We start from the raw sequence: 22339 nt of genomic DNA, 5'->3' as shown, positions 1-22339 counted from the left end.
CAGCTAGCCCATCTGAAAAGAGGAAATAACAATGGTACCTACCTAGCTCATATATGTAAGACTATTGAATCAGTTGCTACATGTAGCTATTCACACCATGCATAAGGACAACACTCAATAAACATTAACTGTTAGTATTATCATTTGCAGAGTCTGGCACCAAATTGAGAAAAAAAAGTAAGTGGTTGTATATCCTAAAGGTACACATTTTCTACATTTATCCAGCAGAATATGCCTAAAATGTAAGAAAATATAAATGAAAACCTTCCCTAAATCAAAAGAACATCTCTACTATACTATGCCACAATGATCACTTTTTTATCCAGAAACATTCCATCTTCTCTTTTCAACTTTCCCCACCCGTCCCCTTCAGCTGATGTACCAGTATGAGGAAGGAGAACCAGAGCAGTGTGTCCGAGTTTCTCCTCCTGGGGCTCCCCATCCTGCCAGAGCAACAGGCCATGTTCTTCACCCTGTTCCTGGGCATGTACCTGACCACGGTGCTGGGGAACCTGCTCATCATCCTGCTCATCAGGCTGGACTCTCGCCTCCACACCCCCATGTACTTCTTCCTCAGTCACTTGGCCTTCACTGATGTTTCCTTTTCATCTGTCACTGTCCCAAAGATGCTGATGAACATGCATGCTAAGTACAAATCCATCTCCTATGCAGGATGCATTTCACAGACATATTTCTTCATATTTTGCGCTGATTTAGACAGTTTCTTGATCACTTCAATGGCCTATGACAGGTATGTGGCCATCTGTCACCCTCTGCATTATACCATCGTCATGAGTCAGAGCATCTGTGTCATGCTAGTGGCTGGATCCTGGGTCATTGCTTGTGCTTGTGCTCTTTTGCATACCCTTCTCCTAGCCCAGCTGTCCTTCTGTGCTGACCACACCGTCCCCCACTTCTTCTGTGACCTTGCTGCCTTGCTCAAATTGTCCTGCTCAGACACTTCCCTCAACCAATTGGTGATCTTTACTGCAGGATTAACAGCCATTATGCTTCCATTCTTATGCATTGTGGTTTCTTACGGCCATATTGGGGCCACCATCCTCCGGGTTCCTTCTACCAAGGGCATCTGCAAAGCCTTGTCCACTTGTGGATCACATCTCTCAGTAGTGACTCTCTATTATGGGGCAATTATTGGCCTATATTTTCTTCCCTCATCCAACAACACCAATAACAAAAACCTAATTGCTTCCTTGATGTACACAGTGGTCACCCCCATGTTGAACCCTTTCATTTACAGCCTGAGAAATAAAGACATGAAAGGGGCCTTGAGAAAACTCTTGAGTAATAAAACATATTCTTCCACCTGATACTTACTTTTCTTTTAAAATATACATATTATCTTATTTCTTCAATTACACATAAACACAAATTATTGTAAATATAGCTCTCCTGTCTTCCTTCCACACTGTCACTGAGAAATGCTCTGCTGACATTATCCTTACATCTGTTGGGGAGAATAGTAAAATTAGACGTACTTTATAGGACTTACTTTGTTCTTTTCTTGGATGATGGGATTGGAAAATACTTTGAAGATGCTGTATCTCTTTGGCTGGTATCATCAAATGGGAGCTATCAGGGCTGGACTTTCCTCAGATTTTCAAATTATTATAAAATATATTTGGTCTTTTATGCATCAATCTCTAAGGAATTTTCCATTTTGGTGATGATATGTCTCCTTCTTCACTCAGACATCCGGGTATTCAGGGACCTTAAGCCCTTCTAGAACTTCCAAGAAGAACGTAGTAAATTTTACTTTCCTTACATAGTAATTAACACACTGCTTGCTTGTCCTTCAGGAATACAGACCATATATCCTTTCTTTCCAAACACACACAGGTATTCAGCAGCAAAATAAATGTTACCTCAGTTGTCTCAGATACTGGTTTAAGAGCCTAATCTATGCATTAGGGTCATCTAATTTAATTCTGACAACAACCCTAAGAGATATTTTGAGAAAACTCATGCTCAAAGAGATACTTTGAACAGATGAACATAAGGGAAGGGAAGCGAAAATAATATAAAAACAGGGAGGGGACAAAACATAAGAGACTCTTAAATATGGAGAACAAACAGAGGGTTACTGGAGGGGTTGTGGGAGGGGGGATGGGCTAAATGGGTAAGGGGCATTAAGGAATCTGAAATCATTGTTGCACTATATGCTAACTAACTTGGATGTAATTTTTTTTTAATTTAAGAAAGAGATACTTTTAGAAAGCTCATGTTCAAAAGCATCTTAACATCACAGTTAGTGAAGGAAGATTTGAATCTTGGCTGTCTGACTCCAGAGTGATTCAGCATGGCAAGGAATGTAATTGTTTATATGGAATGCTGTGTCTTGGGGGGAAACAATTAGTGTGAGAGAATATGAAAGACTTCCCAGGGAAGGTGTTGCTTTACCTGAGACTTAACAAATCAGAATTATCCAAACACACAAAGCTCTATCTTGTCCTGGCAATGACAGGAAGAGGGAGTAGTGTGTGCAGGATATTAAACCGGAAGTTTCAGCTGAGGTACCAAGATTCCATAGACTCCAGATGCCAAAGTGAGTTGTAGCACACAAAATGAAGATGTTTATAGGAAATTCCCAGTACTCCATTTCATAACTCATCAACCTCTTAACCCGGATATGGATCTAAAAAGTGCTAAGAGCTAGAGATGAGAGGTTCTCATAAAGTGATGGTGGGGTTTTTTTAGAAGGCTGCACAGTGAACCCCAAATTCTTGCAACAGAGAAGAGGGTGCTTTCCTCCTCACTTCAAGATTAGTGGCAGAAGCTTGAAAAGAACCATTTAGAGAGTCTTATATATTTCTCTCATTTGGATGAGAATGATAGCAATAGGAAAAATGAAATAGGGAAAGAGGGGGAATTGAATTATGAAATAGAATTATGTTTTGGGGAAATACCCTTCACTTCTTTTCACGGTGGGTCAATAAAAGCAAAAATGTTTCCTGCCTGTGGAATCACTATGCTGTATGCCTGAAACTAATGTAACATAATTTGTCAATTATACTTCAATTAAAAAAAAAGTTTCCTATGGACTATAGGTGAGTTATATGAGAGAGAAAACTGATGTGAAGCCATTTTCATGTCTCCCCAAGAAGACCCATGAGCAAGTCTAGGAAACTTGAAGAGAGAAGAAGAGATCTGTAGGGAATGCACAACCACAAAACCAGAGGCTCTGAGGCGAAACAATTACAGGAAGAAATATACTTTTGTTATATCACAGAGGATGTGTGTGAAGGCAGCCTGGGAGATTCTGAATGTCTGCTGGTCCAGAAGGGACAAGAGAATGAGTCTGTTCTAACCATCATCCAGGTCAAAAGAAGTCAAAACCTTTTTAATATGGTAGCAACCAAAGGAGCATATTACTGTCACCCTTTTTTCATTCTTTCTTTCAAGCTTTATCCCAGAGGGTGGATTCAGCAACTGCAACTAGATTTCAGAAAAATGATGGAGTGGGGGGCGGGGCGGGGAGATAATCTACCATTATGACTCCTTTCTGAACTTCAGATTCTTACCTGCCTGAATCCAATGAGGAAATTTTTTTTTAAATTTTTTTTTAATGTTTATTTATTTTTGAGACAGAGAGAGACAGAACATGAACGAGGGAGGGTCAGAGAGAGAGGGAGACACAGAATCTGAAGCAGGCTCCAGGCTCTGAGCTGTCAGCACAGAGCCTGACGCAGGGCTCGAACTCACAGACTGAGATCATGACCTGAGCCGAAGTCGGCCGCTTAACCGACTGAGCCACCCAGGCGCCCCAGAGGAAATTTTTTTTAATTTAAATTTTATTTTTTAATTTACATCCAAATTAGTTAGCATATAGTGCAACAATGATTTCAGGAGTAGATTCCTTAATGCCCCTTACCCATTTAGCCCATCCCCCCTCCCATAACCCCCCCAGGAAATTTATAGAATTGAGACATGTTTGTGGTAGAAAGTAATCTTTACCCTTTTTAATATCTAAAGGTTAGAAAAGAATTTATGGGATCCATAAGAGTTTTTATTCAGCAGAGGAGAAAAACAACCCTCAAATAAATGAAATTTCAAAGAATAGCAGAAAAAAAATGTCACTTCCTGAGTAGTAGGTATTCAACATCCCAGGTATTAAGTGTGATATACTGAATTATTGTTTGAAAGAATATTTACTCCTTCCTCCTCACTTCTATAGCAGGAATACATTTTCGCACTCCACTGATGTTACTTACACTGGTCCTTGTGATATAAAGCCTTTTTTGTACCCCTGTATATCAGTTACAGTTGCCACAAAAAAATGCTGGATGACAAATGGCCACAATAGCCCAGCAGTATTCACCAACAAGCATTTATGCTACTTATCAATCTGAAGGTTGGTTGGGGCTTGGCTGATCTAGCTTAGGATGGTGGTTTTTTCTGGACTCGGCTGATCTCACTGGTGCTTCTGTGGCTCGCTGCAGGTTCGCTGATCTAAAGTGGGCTCATGTAGGGTGGCTCTGTCCCATGCATCCCTCATCCTATTCTGGGACTTGCATATGGACACTTTCAGACTCTTACTCAACCCCCCTTTCTTCTCCTTATGCCATATACTAACTAGACTGTTGCTAACTTTGCATTATTAACACCTACTTCTAAGCTTTTCCTGAATTGCAGTGGCAAGGCTAGAAGCTACATTTTCCAGATTTTTCTTTTCTGTATTGTTCATGTTTAATGTCTTCCAATGAGAGGAACTCATGAGAATTTAGAAGGCAAGAGAAGAAATCATTATTCTGTGGAGGTAATTATAGTCAGAAATATGGGTAGATACAAGCTTCACAGTAGTTTCCCATTGAGCTAAGAGCCACCTGCATTACGCATCAGACCAAGACATTTGGAGGAGTTTTTCAGTGATTCTTGAGATTTGCAGCCACTGCCCACTAATCTTTTGAAACCATCTATTTTATGCTTAGGCTGAAATCTTTAGTTTTGGGCTTTTTAGTTTTCAAGTGCAAGTTCCCTGACCTCTGTTCCTCACCTCTTGCAACAGTTGTATAAGCAAGAACTTTTGTTTTTCTCTCCTGAACAAATTCTTACTGATACACTTTCACTTAAAATTTACCCATTATTGACCTGTATCTTTTTTTTTTTTTTGGAGTGCAGATTAAATTAACTAATTGATACTTTCATTTGCAGCCAAGGACATCTATTGCAGAGTAGTGGAGACAGAATGAACTCCTCAAATATTAATTAATTTTTAAAACTTCATTATTAATATGGAGACACATTGAAATGAATCTACTTCAAACAACACTAAAAACAATCAACTCCATGTATTCAGGGACTTTCAAGGAATGAATACAAAGTTTTAAATTTTTATTTTATTTTTTTAAATATAAAATGTATTGTCAAATTGGTTTCCATACAACACACAGTGCTCATCCCAACAGGTGCCCTCCTCAATACTCATCACCCACCCTCCCCTCCTTCCCACCCCCCATCAACCCTCAGTTTGTTCTCAGTTTTTAAGAGTCTCTTATGTTTTGGCTCCCTCCCTCTCTAACCTCTTTTTTTTTCCTTCCCCTCCCTCGTGGTCTTCTGTTAAGTTTCTCAGGATCCACATAAGAGTGAAAACATGGTATCTGTCTTTCTCTGTATGACTTATTTCACTTAGCATAACACTCTCCAGTTCCATCCACATTGCTACAAAAGGCCATATTTCATTCTTTCTCATTGACACATAGTATTCCATTGTGTATATAAACCACAATTTCTTTATGCATTCATCAGTTGATGGACATTTAGGCTCTTTCCATAAGTTGGCTATTGTTGAAAGTACTGCTATAAACATCGGAGTACAAGTGCCCCTATGCATCAGCACTCCTGTATCCCTTGGGTAAATTCCTAGCAGTGCTACTGCTTGGTCATAGGGTAGATCTATTTTTAATTTGGGGGGGGGGACCTCCACACTGTTTTCCAGAGCAGCTGCACCAGTTTGCATTCCCACCAACAGTGCAAGAGGGTTCCTGTTTCTCCACATCCTTGCCAGCATCTATAGTCTCCTGATTTGTTCATTTTGGCCACTCTGACTGGCATCAGGTGGTATCTGAGTGTGGTTTTGATTTGTATTTGCCTGATGAGGAGAGACGTTGAGCATCTTTTCATGTGCCTGTTGGCCATCTGGATGTCTTCTTTAGAGAAGTGTCTATTCATGTTTTCTGCCCATTTCTTCACTGGATTATTTGTTTTTCGGGTGTGTAGTTTGGTGAGCTCTTTATAGATTTTGGATACTAGCCCTTTGTCCGATATGTCATTTGCAAATGTCTTTTCCCATTCTGTTGGTTGCCTTTTAGTTTTGTTGATTGTTTCCTTTGCAGTGCAGAAGCTTTTTATCTTCATGAGGTCCCAATAGTTTATTTTTGCTTTTAATTCCCTTGCCTTTGGGGATGTGTCAAGTAAGAAATTGCTGCGGCTGAGGTCAGAGAGGTTTTTTCCTGCTTTCTCCTCTAGGGTTTTGATGATTTCCTGTCTCACATTCAGGTCCTTTATCCATTTTGAGTTTATTTTTGTGAATGGTGTAAGAAAGTGGTCTAGTTTCATTCTTCTGCATGTTACTGTCCAGTTCTCCCAGCACCATTTGTTAAAGAGACTGTCTTTTTTCCATTGGATGTTCTTTCCTGCTTTGTCAAAGATTAGTTGGCCATACTTTTGTATGGTCTAATTCTGGGGTTTCTATTCCATTGGTCTCTGTGTCTGTTTTTGTGCCAATACCATGCTGTCTTGATGATTACAGCTTTGTAGTAGAGGCTAAAGTCTGGGATTGTGGTGCCTCCCTCTTTGGTCTTCTCTTCAAAATTACTTTGGCTATTCAGGGCCTTTTGTAGTTCCATACAAATTTTAGGATTGCTTGTTCTAGCTTAGAGAAGAATGCTGGTGCAATTTTGATTGGGATTGCACTGAATGTGTAGATAGCTTTGGGTAGTATTGATATTTTAACAATATTTATTCTTCCAATCCATGAGCAGAGAATGTTTTTCCATTTCTTTATATCTTCTTCAATTTCCCTCATAAGCTTTCTATAGTTTTCAGCATACAGATCTTTTTTATCTTTGGTTAGGTTTATTCCAGGGATTTTGTGATTCTTGGTGCAATTGTGAATGGGATCAGTTTCTTTATTTGTCTTTCTGTTTCTTCATTATTAGTGTATAAGAATGCAACGGATTTCTGTACATTGATTTTGTATCCTGCAACTTTGCTAAATTCATGTATCAGTTAGCAGACTTTTGGTAGAGGTTATTGGGTTTTCCATGTATAGTATCATGTCATCTGCAAAAAGTGAAACTTGACTTCATTGCCAATTTTAATGCCCTTGATTTCCTTTTGTTGTCTGATTGCTGATGCTAGAACTTCCAACACTATGTTAAACAACAGCGGTGAGAGTGGACATCCCTGTCGTGTTCCTGATCTCAGGGAGGAAGCTCTGTTTTTCCCCATTGAGGATGATATTAGCTGTGGGCTTTTCATAAATGGCTTTTATGATGTTTAAGTATGTTCCTTCTATCCCAACTGTCTCAAAGGTTTTTATTAAGAAAGGATGCTGAATTTTGTCAAATGCTTTTTCTGCATCGATTGACAGGATCATATGGTTTTTATCTTTTATTTTATTAATGCGATGTATCACATTGATTGATTTGCGAAAGTTGAACCAGCCCTGCATCCCAGGAATGAATCCCACTTGATCATGGTGGATAATTCTTTTAATATGCTGTTGAATTCGATCTGCTAGTATCTTATTGAGAATTTTTGCATCCATATTCATCAGGGATATTGGCCTGTAGTTCTCTTTTTTGCTGGGTCTCTGGTTTCAGAATCAAAGGAATGCTGGCTTCATAGAATGAGTGTGTAAGTTTTCCTTCCCTTTCTATTTTTTGGAACAGCTTGAGAAGGATAGGTATTATCTCTGCTTTAAATGTCTGGTAGAATTCCCCTGGGAAGCCATCTGGTCCTGGACTCTTATTTGTTGGGAGATTTTTGATAACCGATTCAATTTCTTTGCTGGTTATGGGTCTGCTTAAGTTTTCTATTTCTTCCTGTTTGAGTTTTGGGAGTGGGTGGGTGCTTAGGAATTTGTCCATTTCTTCCAGGTTGTCCAGTTTGTTGGTATATAATTGTTCATAGTATTCCCTGATAATTGCTTGTATTTCTGAGGGATTGGTTGTCATAATTCCATTTTCATTCATGATTTTATCTATTTAGGTCATCTCCCTTTTCTTTTTGAGAAGCCTGGCTAGAGGCTTATCAATTTTGTTTATTTTTCAAAAAACCACCTCTTGGCTTCATTGATCTGCTCTCTAGTTTTTTTAGATTCTATATTGTTTATTTCAGCTCTCATCTTTATTGTTTTTATTCTGCTGCTGGGTTTGGGGTGTCTTTGCTGTTCTGCTTCTATTTCCTTTAGGTGTGCTGTCAGATTTTGTATTTGGGATTTTTCCTGTTTCTTGAGATAGGCCTGGATTGCAATGTATTTTCCTCTCAGGACTGCCTTCGCTGCCTCCCAAAGCATTTGGATTGTTGTATTTTCATCCTCATTTGTTTCCATATATTTTTTAATTTCTTCTCTAATTGCCTGGTTGACCCATTCATTCTTTAGTAGGGTGTTCTTTAACCTCCATGCTTTTGGAGGTTTTCCAGACTTTTCCTGTGGTTGATTTCAAGCTTCATAGCATTGTGGTCTGAAAGTATGCATGGTATGATCTCAATTCTTGTGTACTTATGAGGGGCTGTTTGTGACCCAGTATGTGATCTATCTTGGAGAATGTTCCATGTGCACTCGAGAAGAAAGTATATTCTGTTGCTTTGGGAAGCAGAGTTCTAAGTATATCTGTCAAGTCCATCTGATCCAATGTATCATTCAGGGCCCTTGTTTCTTTATTGACCCTGCGTCTAGATGATCTATCCATTGTTGTAAGTGGGGTATTAAAGTCCCCTGCAATTACCACATTCTTATCAATAAGGTTGCTTATGTTTGTGATTGATTGTTTTATATATTTGGGGGCTCCCATATTTGGTGCATAGACATTTATAATTGTTAGCTCTTCCTGATGGATAGACCCTGCAATTATTATATAATGCCCTTCTTCATCTCTTGTTACAGCCTTTAATTGAAAGTCTAGTTTGTCTGATATAAGTATGGCTACTCCAGCTTTCTTTTGACTTCCAGTAGCATGATAGATAGTTCTCCATCCCCTTACTTTCAATCTGAAGGTGTCCTCAGGTCTAAAATGAGACAGCAAATAGATGGGTCTTGTTTTTTTATCCATTCTGATACCCTATGTCTTTTGGTTGGAGCATTTAGTCCATTTACATTCAGTGTTATTATAGAAAGATATGAGTTTAGAGTCATTGTGATGTCTGTAGGTTTCATGCTTGTAGTGATGTCTCTGGTACTTTGTGGTCCTTGCAACATTTCACTCACAGAATCCCCCTTAGGATCTCTTGTAGGGCTGGTTTAGTGGTGATGAATTCCTTCAGTTTTTGTTTGTTTTGGAAAACCTTTATCTCTCCTTCTATTCTGAATGACAGACTTGCTGGATAAAGGATTCTCGGCTGCATATTTTTTCTGTTTATCACATTGAAGATTTCCTGCCACTCCTTTCTGGCCTGCCAAGTTTCAGTAGATAGGTCTGCCACTCATCTTATCGGTCTCCCTTTATATGTTAGAGCATGTTTATCCCTAGCTGCTTTCAGAATTTTCTCTTTATCCTTGTATTTTTCCAGTTTCACTATGATATGTTGTTCAGAAGATCGATTCAAGTTACGTCTGAAGGGAGTTCTCTGTGCCTCTTGGATTTCAATGCCTTTTTCCTTCCCCAGATCAGGGAAGTTTTCAGCTATGATTTGTTCAAGTACACCTTCAGCCCCCTTCTCTCTCTCTTCCTCTTCTGGAATTCCTATTATACAGATATTGCTCCGTTTCATTTCATCACTTAGTTCTCTAATTCTCCCCTCATACTCCTGGATTTTTTTTATCTCTCTTTTTCTCAGCTTCCTCTTTTTCCATAATTTTATCTTCTAATTCACCTCTTCTCTCCTCTGCCTCTTCAATCTGAGCTGTGGTCGCCTGTATTTTATTTCGTGCCTCATTTATTGCATTTTTAGCTCCTCATGACTATTTCTTAGTCCCTTGATCTCTATAGCAATAGATTCTCTGCTGTCCTCTATACTGTTTTCAAGCCCAGCGATTAATTTCATGACTATTATTCTAAATTCTTGTTCTGTTATATTGCTTAAATTGTTTTTGATCAATTCATTAGCTGTTGCTACTTCCTGGAGTTTCTTTTGAGGACAATTCTTCCATTTCATTATTTTGGATAGTTCCTGGCATGGCGTGGAACTGCAGAGCACTTCCCCTGTGCTGTCTGGAGAAACTTGTGTTGGTGGGTGGGGCTGCAGTCAGACCTGATGTCTGCCCCTAGCCCACCGCTGGGGCCACAGTCAGAGTGGTGTGTACCTTATCTTCCCCTCTCCCAGAGGCAGGACTCACTGTGGAGTGGTGTGGCCCCTGTCTGGGCTACTTGCACACTACCAGACTTCTGGTGCTGCTTTGATGGGATCTGGCATATTAGCCAGGGTGGATCTGCAAGGTGCACAGGGGTGGGAGTGGCAGGCTTAGCTTGCTCTGCCATAGGTGGCCCCCTGCAGGAGGGGCCGTGCAGCACCGGGAGGTAAGCAGACCCTTCAGAGGGATGGATCCACAGAAGCACAGCGTTGGGAGTTTGAGCTGTGCGAGCAAGTTCGGTGATGGGAACTGGTTCCCTTTGGGATTTTGGCTGGTGGATGGGCAAGGGAGATGGTGTTTGCCAGTGCCTTTCTTCCCTGCCGAGCTGAGGTCTGTCTTCAGGGGCTCAACAACTCTCCCTCCCGGTGTCCTCTCACCCTCCCGCTCTCCGAGCAGAGCTCTTGACTTATAACATTCCAGATGTTAAGTCCCGCTGGCTGTCAGAACTCACACAGTCTGGCCCCTCTGCTTTTGCAAGCCAGACTCAAGAGCTCTGCCTTGCCGGGTGGGCTGGCTGCCCCTTCACTGTCCCGCCTCCCTCCCGCCAGTCTGTGTAGCACACATCGCCTCTATGCCCTTCCTGCCCTCTTCCGGGGCCCTCTTGTTTACGCTTGGCTCCAGAGAGTCCATTCTGCTAGTCTTCTGGTGGTTTTCTGGGTTATTTAGGCAGATGTGGGTAGAATCTAAGTGATCATCAGGACGCGGTGAGCCCAGCGTCCTCCTACACTGCCATCTTCCTATTGAAAGTTGTTATGATCTGTCAAGTTTTAAAATTTTATATAAAAATGTAACACATTGTCAAGTATGTGACACTTTAATAAATAAAAAAGTTCTTTTTTTTTTTTTTCCTTTTTAAAAATCCCCTCACGGAGCACCTGGGTGGCTCAGTTGGTTAAGCGTCCAACTTTGGCTCAGGTCATGATCTCAAGGCTTGTGAGTTCGAGCCCCGTCAGGCTCTGTGCTGACAGCTCAGAGCCTGGAGCCTCTCAGATTCTGTCTTTCTCTCTCTTTCTGCCCCTCCCCTTCTCACACTCTGTTGCTCTCTGTCTCTCAAAAGTAAATAAACATTAAAACAATTTTTTAATCCCCTTGCTCTATGCATTTACCTTTGTCTGCATTAAGCCCTGATCCCTGGCAATGACTGATCTTTTGTTGGATCTATAGTTTGCCTTCTCCAAAATATCATTAGTTGGAATCATGTAGTATGTAGCCTTTTCACAATAGTTTCTTTTCTTTTCTTTTCTTTTTTGACGTTTATTCATTTTTTGAGAGACAAAGACAGAACGTGAGTGGGGGAGGGGTGGAGAGAGAAGGAGACACAGAATCCAAAGCAGGCTCCAGGCTCTGAACTGACAGCACAGAGCCCAATGCGGGGCTCGAACTCACAAACTGTGAAATCATGACCTGAACTGATGTCAGATGTTTAACCGACTGAGCCACCCAGGCGCCTCCACACTGGTTTCTTGGTACAACTACTTTATAGAAGAGTTTAGCAGTAATAGTTGCATAGAATAATGCCTACGAATCCATTAATTCTTCTGAGTATATAATTTACAGAATCTCTTGCATATATGCACTAGATGATGAACAAGAATGCTTGCAGCACCATTGCTCATCATAGCAAAATGCTGAAAACAAACATAATAGCCATAAAAAATAGAAAAAACAAGTGTGTGATAGTCTCATAGTGGAATGTAATACAATACGACAGAGTTCTCATCACAAGGATCATTCCAGACAACAAAGGTGAAACCTGGAAGAATAAATATATTATTATTTAATTTATATGCAGCTCTAGAGCAGGCTAAATTGAAGGAACAATATAGATGTGCTAAAACTTTATTATTTTTGTTTTCAAATTTTTATTTAAATTCTGGTTAGTTAACATACAGTGCAATATTGGTTTTGTGAGTAGAATTCAGTGATTCATCACTTACATACAATACCCAGTGCTCATCATAACAAGTGCCCTCCTTAATACCCATCACCCGTCTAGCTCTTTCTCCACCCACCTCCCTCCATTAACCCTCAGTTGGTTCTCTGTCTTGAAGAGTCTCTTATGGTTTGTTTCCCTCTCCCCCCCCCATATGTTCATCTGCTTTATTAAATTCCACATATAAGAGAAATTATATGGCATTTGTCTTTCTCTGATGGACTTATTTCACTTAACATAGTACTCTCTAGCTCCAACCACATCATTGCAAATGCCAAGATTTCATTCTTTTTGTCAGCTGAGTAATATTCCTTTGCACATATATACCACATCTCCTTTATCTATTCATCAGTCAATGGACATTTGGGCTGTCTCCATAGCATAGCTATTGTTGATAATGCTGCTATAAACTATCAGTGTGCATGTACCCCTTTGAATCTGTATTTTTGTATCCTTTGAGTAAATACCTAGTAGTGCATTTCCTTGATCATAGGGTATTCTATTTTTTAACTTTTTGAGGAACCCCATTCTCTTCTCTAGAGTGGCTGCACCAGTTTGCATTCCCACCAACAGTGCAAGAGAGTTCCCCTGTCTCCACATCCTTGCCAACACCTGGTGTTTCTTGTATTGTTAATTTTAGCCATTCTGACAAGTGTGAGGTAGTATCTCATCATAGTTTAGATTTGTACTTCTCTGATGATGAGTGATGTTGAGCATCTTTTCATGCATCTGTGAGCCATCTGGATGTCTTCTTTATTTTTTTAAATTTATTTATTTAAATTCAAATTAGTTAACATACAGTGGATGTCTTCTTTAAATAAAAGTAGGAAATATTGAAATATTAAAAATATGGGATACTTCCTTTTTTCCTGGAAGTTAAAAATTATGTTTTTTTCCAAAATGAAAAGAATATTTTTCCAGTTATAAAACTAATACATGCCATCAAAAATTAAAACAACACTGAAAAATATAAAGAAGAAAATAATAATCATCCATGGTCCTAATACTACAACAAAACACTATGAACATTAAGACATAGTTCTATGCATATACATATGTATACATACTTAATGGGTATTATGAAAAAGTATTAGGCACTTTAAACAGGACAGGAAGATACAGTTGCAGATGAGACAAGGGACTTCAACAAATTGTTAGTTTTCTACCACCTAAGCCTAGAGATTGTTACATGAATGTTTCTTTTCATATTCTTTAAGGTGTGATTATATGTATATATAGACACATACCCACATATTCACACATACAACATACCATGTTTATGTACATACATATTCAAACTATATATATACATATATATATATATATATGTATATATATATATATATAAAATCATATATGCTTTTTTGTATGGTATTTCAACATTTTTTAAAGTTGAAATAAAATTTACAGTAAAATGGGTAAAAATGTTACTCAAGTTTGAAAAATATTCAAATGATTTAAGAACTCAGGATGGAACTCACACATAGAGCATTTTAAGTATCACTTCTACTAAACATTGCTAGTTGAGTGGCACTGGGCTACTTACTAAGCCTGTCTTAATATGAATTCCCTCTTTTATACCAATTACCAGGATTAAATGAAATACTAAATATGGAAGTATTTGCCACAGTTATCAGTTTGTAGCAATGAAATTAGTTAGTTATATCTGCCTTGAGCAGAGGTAGTTTCTCAAGGACTGAAAGCAACATCAACATTTCAGATGGAAACATAGGACATTATATTTATGTACATGGCACAAGGGTGTGCTTTTTAAAAAATTCAGATATGTTTGGATGCAGTACTGTCTAAGTTCACTTCATGTCTAGGTTTTTGATATTCCTCCTAGGAATTCTTAGTCCCATATCTTGGAAGCCTGAACTCTCTTACACTGGACTGGTTGTCATAGTCACATGGTCACTTGGAAAGCCACTTCAAAATCTCTACTCTCACTAGCACATTTCACTCCTAATTGGCCATCCCAAGACACAGACAGCTCCCATCAAGTTTGAATTCACCATCGGGGGCCTGTACCAGACCTTTCTAGACTTTTTTTTTTTTTTTTTTGCCTTTTACAAAAAAACAGTTCATTTCAATTTGTGACTAGATCCACTCAACTTAAGGAAAAAAAAACGGTGATGTATTATGTTACCATCACTCTATAGGCATAACTGAAAACCAAAATTTGGACAACTGATAAGAAATTGGTAACAAAACTAAAACTCAATTTCTAATTAATGTCATTCATAATGAATTTCAAAGGTATTACAAAATTAAATCCAAAAACAAAATCATGAAATTGCCAGAAGGAATAATTTTGTTATCTTGAGAAGGGAAAAGCTTTGCTATATAAAGTTTGTAAATTATTTTTAAAAATAAAAAGTAAAAAGAATGAAAGCTACGACTGCATAAACATTTAAAATGAGTGTAGATCAGGGGATACCATATGAAAAAGAAGAAAAAAAAAACATTTAAGAAAAGATGGTCGTGTAGATATGTTTTTTTCCTATGACTCTGAAATGAACAAAGAAACTAAACAGAGAAGAAAACTAAGTCGATGCTGAAAAAGAGGCTGAAGAAAGTGCCACATCAAGATTCACTAAAAAGCAACTATTCAGAGAAGAAAGGATCTTCACATTGCATGCTTATATCCAAATAGTAGGAAAAACAGTGCTCAACATGGTGAAAATAGTCCTTTATTGAGTAGATGTCCTAGCGCTCCTTTCATATCTCGATTTCTCAGACTGTAGATAAAGGGATTTAGCATGGGAGTGACCAGAGTGTACAATACAGCCACAATGACATCCTTGTCATTGGAGTTATCGGATGAAGGAAAGAAGTACAGTCCAATAATTGCTCCATAGTACAGAGACACCACAGAAAGGTGAGAACCGCATGTGGACAGAGCTTTACAGATTCCCTTGGTCAAGGGGACCCTCAGGATAGTGGCTCCAATGTGGCCATAAGAGACCAGGATGCATATTAATGGCAGGGTAATGACCACCACTCCTACAGTGATGATAACCAGCTCATTGACTGTGGTATCTGAGCTGGAGAGCTTAAGTAAGGCAGAGAGGTCACAGAAGAAGTGGGGGAGAGCATTGTCTCCACGGAAAGAGAGACGAGTCAGGAGGAGGGTGTGCAAAAGGGCACTAGCACAGGAGAGGACCCAGGACACAATTACTAGCAGGAAACACAAGTTCTGACTCATGATGGTGGTGTAGTGGAGGGGGTGACAGATGGCCACGTACCTGTCATATGCCATTGATGTGAGAAGGAAGCTGTCAAGATCCCCCCAAAATAAGAAGAAATACAGCTGGGAAATGCATCCAGCATATGAGATGGATTGACTCTGTGTTTGCATGTTCATGAGCATCTTTGGAGCTGTGACTGATGAGAAAGAGACGTCAGTGAAGGCCAAGTGGCTGAGGAAGAAATACATGGGGGTGTGGAGGCGAGAGTCCAGTCTGATAAGCAGCATGATGAGCAGGTTCCCCAGCACTGTGGTCAGGTACATGGCCAGGAAAAGAGTGTAGTATATGCCTTGCTTCTCTGTCCACATGGGGAGCCCCAGGAGGAGGAACTCAGACACACTGCTCTGATTATCCTTCTTCATGCTCTCCTTCTCTTTTGCTGGAGATAGGTGGAGCAGGAGGGGGGGGGTGGAGATGGGTATGTGAAAGAATGAGAAATCATTGTGACTATCACATTATGGAAACATGGTTTTGAATTAGTCAGTACATGAATTTTAACCTCAATAACTCACACTGTTTGCCCCACTAATGGGCTAGTGATGGTCTGACATCGGATATTATGTGTCCACCTAGAAACCAACAGTCTCTTTTGGAGAATCCTTCAAACATCAGAATGATGGTCAAACCATGTTAGATTCTAACTTGAGGATTCCAGGAGTTCATGATAGAAATCTGAGATTAGGAAATTAGGGTGCAAGGCTAAATCAGTAAGCTTTGAGAAATCCTAGTGGAGGGTCTCCATTTGGTCTTTTGGCATTTCTTAACCTTCCCCCTGCCTCTCACATGTGATTTGGCTAATACTTTATTTCCATGGATTGGATCAAGATAAGGCAACTCAGTGGTCTGCCCTGGATCTCCCAGAAATCAAGATCTGGAGGCTTGGTGGAAACATATGTGCAACTAGTCAAGGCAAGGGATTTAAGGACAAGAATTTTTGTCAATAACATAGATCTAATGACATACTTGTAATATAGCCATCAGTCTGTTCTTTAAGAAAATTCCTTCCTACCCCTCAACATTTTCTGTCTACCATCACTCTTGCTAAAGAAATTTTCATGGAATGTGGAGGAAAAGAGTCCATTTCTCTTCCAAATTCTCACCTTATTCCTTGAGTTCTAACCAGATAATTCTTATTCCAGTTCTCAGAATGCCAGAAAATACCTCAGCTTTTCCAGTCATATCCTGGATCTGCCAAAGAATAACCTTTTTGTAAGTGTTTCTCCAGCATAGTTTACCAAATAATCCCTCCTTTTTCACAGTTCCTAACCTAGGTTTTATGCCAGTGATTCATAGCCAATTTTTTCAGTCATATTCTAACACTTCTTTATATATATATATATATATATATATATATATATATATATATATATATATAATGAAATAGATTTTTAATATGAAATATATTTTGGTAATACTATCATTTACCTCTTTATTCATTAGGTCAGTTAGTCTTAGACCTGCCCATGTGAATGTTCACAAAGTGATAGGGAAAGAGAACATGATGGTCTGTCTACTAAAATAATATATTTCACACACTATATAAAGACTTATTCAGTCTAAAGGTCTTTTTCTCTGAGAATGTGTCTCACTATAGGACCCATATTCATCTTGGGGCTTAACTAAAGTTTACATTATGTACCGATACTCCCAATGTGACTGAAATTATTTCTATAATTTCTACATTCTTCAGGCTACTCCATTAAAAATCCTGTTAATTTAATATTGTTACCTGAGATGAATCACACCTTCAGTGTTGCTAGTCATTACCATGTGAATAATAACCAATTTATCACAATGAAAAGTGCTCTGTAGCTGTCTGATGGACATTTAGGTTGGTTCTAATATTTTTCTGTTTCCAGCAATGTTTCATTAATATTACTCATATGCAATTTTGCACATTAGCATACATATCTGTAGCAGAAATTCACAGAATGGAATTGAAGGACATATATATTCACAATTTTGATACATACTATCAGAGTACAAGAAACTTAGGTGGTGGTGAGGAAGCCTGTTTTTATGGGTTCTTTAAAAGGATCCCTGAATTATAAGAGCCTGTCATGTAAAGATTACAAAAATGGACACTATAGTAAAGTGTTTGAAGAGGGCAGGACTATGATATTTGAAGAACAGAAAATTCAGGAGCATGGTCAGCATGGAAAAGTTATGGGATTGGAGAATTATCTAGGAGCCAGATTATAAAAATCATTTTCTGAATAATGGAAAGTTTTTATTCTATCCTCAGAGCAAAAGAATACCTATGGAAAGGTTTAAGTAAAGGAGAGAAAGAAAAATTTTAAATAGTATATTGGCTACTGCATACAGAACAGATTATAGCAAGGCAAGAGTGTCAGCAGGAATCTGACAGGAGGCTATTTGTATAGTTCAGGTACAAAATAACACCTGCCTACTCCTAAACCATGGAAGAAGAGATGAAGATAATTACAGATGTGGGATAAAATTTGGAGGAAAAACCAATAATACTTACTGGGGAAATGAAATATGAGCAAGAGGAGATATGTAATTCACTATTCTCTCAAAAATTAGATATAGGATCATCAGAGATAAATTATTCTACATGGGTCTGTGTTATACTTTGGTGTGAGATGGGTAAAGCCATGCTGGGGATCAGTAGCACATGCTGGATGCACACACATAATTGTGCTACTGAATATAAATTCTATTCCTTCTCTGACATTGTCTCTTAGATGATGAGTACATATACCCTTAGTCAGAAGGTGTAGGAAGGTTCTTCCTTTTCTCTCTAGATGACACAGAATACAATGAAGCAGGTGGGGTCTCTGAGGGTCTCAAAGATGAACTGTAATGGAGAAAGAAATTATCAGTTCAAAACCAAATTAAATATATATAGTGTTATACACTTGTTCATGATCCCTGAGCAATAGGCATGGATTACAGCTTTACAAATCATGGAGAAGACCCAGGGGGTGTGTGGGGGGAGGGAATCCCCACTCCCAGCTCCAAGTTAGAAGCAAACAGGATATAATTGCTTCATTACCTTTGGTTCCCTTGAGAGAAGAACTGTTGCTAGAAGGCAATAGGAGAGTTCACCTTGGAGGAATGATGGTAATATGCACAAAGCAGCTACTGGGAATTTGGTGATTCACAAAGCATTTTACCTTCTCAGTTTACACTGGGGTTCAGAGTCCATAACAAACCAAACTGATGCTTGAGTGTATTAACCTATGTCCCTTGTTTCTGAATTCCATGTTATTCCAAGAACACCAGAAACACTCTATTACTTTCACTCTCTGAACAAAGATCAAAGGATTTCATATACCATCACCACAACTGGACCCTGTAGCGTTGAATGCAATTTCTATAAATCTTGGTCTCCTGCCCAGAAGCTTTGGAATCAGCATTCTTTTGGTGCAAGTTTCTTTAAATACCATAGAATAACCATTCAAGAAATGCTTTCCACTAACTCTCTTAAAAAACCGATTGCAAATTGATTTCACATATCTCCAGCTCCACTTGTTTGGAGCCAGATAGAAAATGAACATCATGTGTTTGTTATTCAAGGTGAAGATGTGTGAATATTCATAAGTGTTATTATTTCTTCTGTTTTGCATTAAAAACCAATCTGCACTTGGAATAGCTCTTTGAATGAAGAAGCTTTGAAAGACATTTAGATTTCAGAAATGGTTTCTAGGTCCTGTGGTTCATGGTTGATAACATTGCCCTAATTATAATGCTGCAGTTGACCTACCTATTTTCCTAAAAGTCAAGATTTGACAAGACTTCCTCCTCAGACAAAAGAACATCATTGGCACCTCCCTTTTTCCCTACATGCATAGAGTTACAAATAAAATCCATGACTCTGCAAGATTTTTTATTTGATTACAGGATGAGGGAAAGTGACCCTTTGAATTAATAAATGACATTACCACTGTCCCAGGTGCCATACCATTTCCTAGAGACATTCATCTTTGTCCTCTGCTATACCAGTCCCTACCATCTTTCCAAACCCAATTTAAAACCTGTCTCCTGCAATAGCTTCTAATTTAATAACAAAAATACATATGCGTATACTGTAAAACTGAAAAATAGGCGAAATGAGATTAATAGCCTTTGAGGACAAGAAACTCAAAGGAGCTAATAATATAAAGAGATAGCTCAGTAATAATCATAACAAATTAAATAAAAGACATTAAAACTTCAATACGGTTCCATTTTATATTAATATATTGGGAAAATTAAGTTAGTGCTCTTTGTTGACAGTGGTGTGTATTTTTTTTTGGAAGTCTTATTTACTTCTAGTGGGGAAACAATATGGCATTATGTTTTATTGCTGAAATGTACATTGCCTTGGACCATGCAATTCCACTCCCAATTTTTTTTAATTTTTAAAAAATTTTATTTAAATTCAAGTTAGTTAACACATAGTGTAATAATGGTTTCAGGAGTAGAATTTAGTGAATCATCATTTACATATAAGATCAAGGGCTCATCCCAACAAGTGCCATCCTTAATGCCCATCATCCACTTAGCCCATCACCCCACCCAACACCCCTCCAGCAACTCTCAACTTGCTCTCTATATTTAAGACTCTCTTGTGGTTTGCCTCTCTCTCAGTTTTTATCTAATTTTTCCTTCATAGAGGAACTATGATCATTTGTTGTGTTTCTTTTTATATATATTAAATATAATTTATTGTCAAATTGGTTTCATACAACACCCAGCGCTCATCCCAACAGGTCCCCTCCTCAATGCCCATCACCCACTTTCCCCTCTCCCCCACTCCCCATCAACCCTCAGTTTGTTCTCAGTATTTAAGAGTCTCTTATGGTTTGCCTCCCTCCCTCTCTGTAACTTTCTTTCCCCTAACTTTCCCCTCCCCCATGGTCTTCTGTTAAGTTTCTTAGAATCCACATAAGAGTGAAAACATACGGTATCTGTCTTTGTCTGCCTGACTTATTTCACTTAGCATAACACTCTCCAGTTCCATCCACGTTGCTACAAATGGCCATATTTCATTCTTTCTCATTGCCAAGTAGTATTCCATTGTATGTATAAACCACAACTTCTTTATCCATTCATCAGTTGATGGACATTTAGACTCTTTCCATAATTTGGCTATTGTTGAAAGAGCTGCTATAAACATTGGGGTACAAGTGCCTTTATGCATCAGCACTCCTGTATCCCTTGGGTAAATTCCTAGCAGTGCTATTGCTGGGTTATAGGGTAGATCTATTTTTAATTTTGGGGGAAACTCCACACTGTTTTCCAGAGTGGCTGCACCAGTTTGCATTCCCACCAGCTAATCTTTGATGAAGCAGGAAAGAGTATCCAATGGAGAAAAGACAGTCTCTTTAACAAATGGTGCTGGGAGAATTGGACAGCAACATGCAGAAGAATGAAACTAGACCACTTTCTTACACCATTCACAAAAATAAACTCAAAATAGATGAAGGACCTGAATGTGAGACAGGAAACTATCAAAACCCTAGAGGAGAAAGCAGGAAACAATCATCTGTTGTGTTTCTTAAAATTCCACATATGAGTGAAATCATATATTTGTCTTTCTCTGACTGACTTATTTCATTTAGCATAATACACTCCAACTCCATCCACATTGTTGCAAATGGCAAGATTTCATTCTTTTTCATCACCAAGTAGTATTCCATTATATATATGTATGTATGTATATATATACCACATCTTCTTTATCCATTAATCAGTCAGTGGACATTTGGGCTCTTTCCATATTTTGGCTATTGTTGGTAATGCTGCTATAAACATTGGGGTGCATGTGCCCCTTTAAACCATCATTTTTTTAACCTTTGGATAAATACCTAGTAGTGTAATTGCTGGGTCATAGGGTAGCTCTACTTTTAATTTATTGAGGAACCTCCATACTGTTTTCAACAGTAGATGTACCAATTTGCATTCCCACCTTTTTTTCCATCCTTGCCAACATCTGTTGTTTCTTGAGTTGTTAACTTTAGCCATTCTAACAGGTGCGAGGTGGTATCTGATTGTGGTTTTGATTTGTATTTCCCTGATGATGAATGATGTTGAAAGTCTTTTCATACGTCTGTGAGCCATCTGGATGTCTTCTTTCAAAAAGTGTCTGTTCATGCCTTTTGCCCATTTCTTCACTGGATTACTTGTTTTTTGGGTGTTGCCACTCACAGGTTTATATTCTTTTTTTTTTTAATATATGAAATTTATTGTCAAACTGGTTTCCATAAAACACCCAGAGCTCATCCCAAAAGGTGCCCTCTTCAATACCGATCACCCACCCTCCCTTCCCTCCCACCCCCCCATCAGCCCTGAGTTTGTTCTCATTTTTTAAGAGTCTCTTATGCTTTGGCTCTCTCCCACTCTAACCTCTTCTTTTTTTTTCCTTCCCCTCCCCCATGGGTTCCTGTTAAGTTTCTCAGGATCCACATAAGAGTGAAAACATGGTATCTGTCTTTCTCTGTATGGCTTATTTCACTTAGCATAACACTCTCTAGTTCCATCCACATTGCTACAAAGGGCCATATTTCATTCTTTCTCATTGCCACGTAGTACTCCATTGTGTATATAAACCACAATTTCTTTATCCATTCATCAGTTGATGGACATTTAGGCTCTTTCCATAATTTGGCTATTGTT

The 22339-nt window shown here is 38.7% G+C and overlaps 2 protein-coding genes across 2 annotated transcripts; one reads left to right on the top strand and one right to left on the bottom strand.

Annotated features, from left to right (window-relative positions):
* The first annotated feature begins 386 nt into the window (after positions 1–386).
* On the top strand, positions 387–3965 carry LOC102966700 (olfactory receptor 1J1-like). The gene is made up of 2 exons (XM_007094515.2): positions 387–1299; positions 3949–3965. Exons 1-2 carry the CDS (start codon positions 387–389, stop codon positions 3963–3965), a joined length of 930 nt encoding a protein of 309 aa, XP_007094577.2.
* An 11170-nt stretch (positions 3966–15135) lies between these two features.
* On the bottom strand, positions 15136–16086 carry LOC102966411 (olfactory receptor 50-like). Its single transcript, XM_015543015.2, has one exon. The coding sequence runs from the start codon at positions 16075–16077 to the stop codon at positions 15136–15138; it is 942 nt and encodes a 313-aa protein (XP_015398501.2). The 5' UTR covers positions 16078–16086.
* Positions 16087–22339: the final 6253 nt, after the last annotated feature.

The sequence above is a fragment of the Panthera tigris genome, chromosome D4 (genome assembly GCF_018350195.1).
Source record: "Panthera tigris isolate Pti1 chromosome D4, P.tigris_Pti1_mat1.1, whole genome shotgun sequence".
Classification (NCBI taxonomy): Eukaryota; Metazoa; Chordata; class Mammalia; order Carnivora; family Felidae; genus Panthera; species Panthera tigris.
The sequence above is the reverse complement of the archived record's forward strand: the minus strand, read 5'-3'. Positions and strand labels throughout refer to the sequence as shown.

What these genes read in the sequence shown, in the direction of transcription:
- LOC102966700 (XM_007094515.2), top strand. Translation starts at nt 387, where the DNA reads ATGAGGAAGGAGAACCAGAGCAGTGTGTCCGAGTTTCTCCTCCTGGGG.
- LOC102966411 (XM_015543015.2), bottom strand. Translation starts at nt 16,077, where the DNA reads ATGAAGAAGGATAATCAGAGCAGTGTGTCTGAGTTCCTCCTCCTGGGG.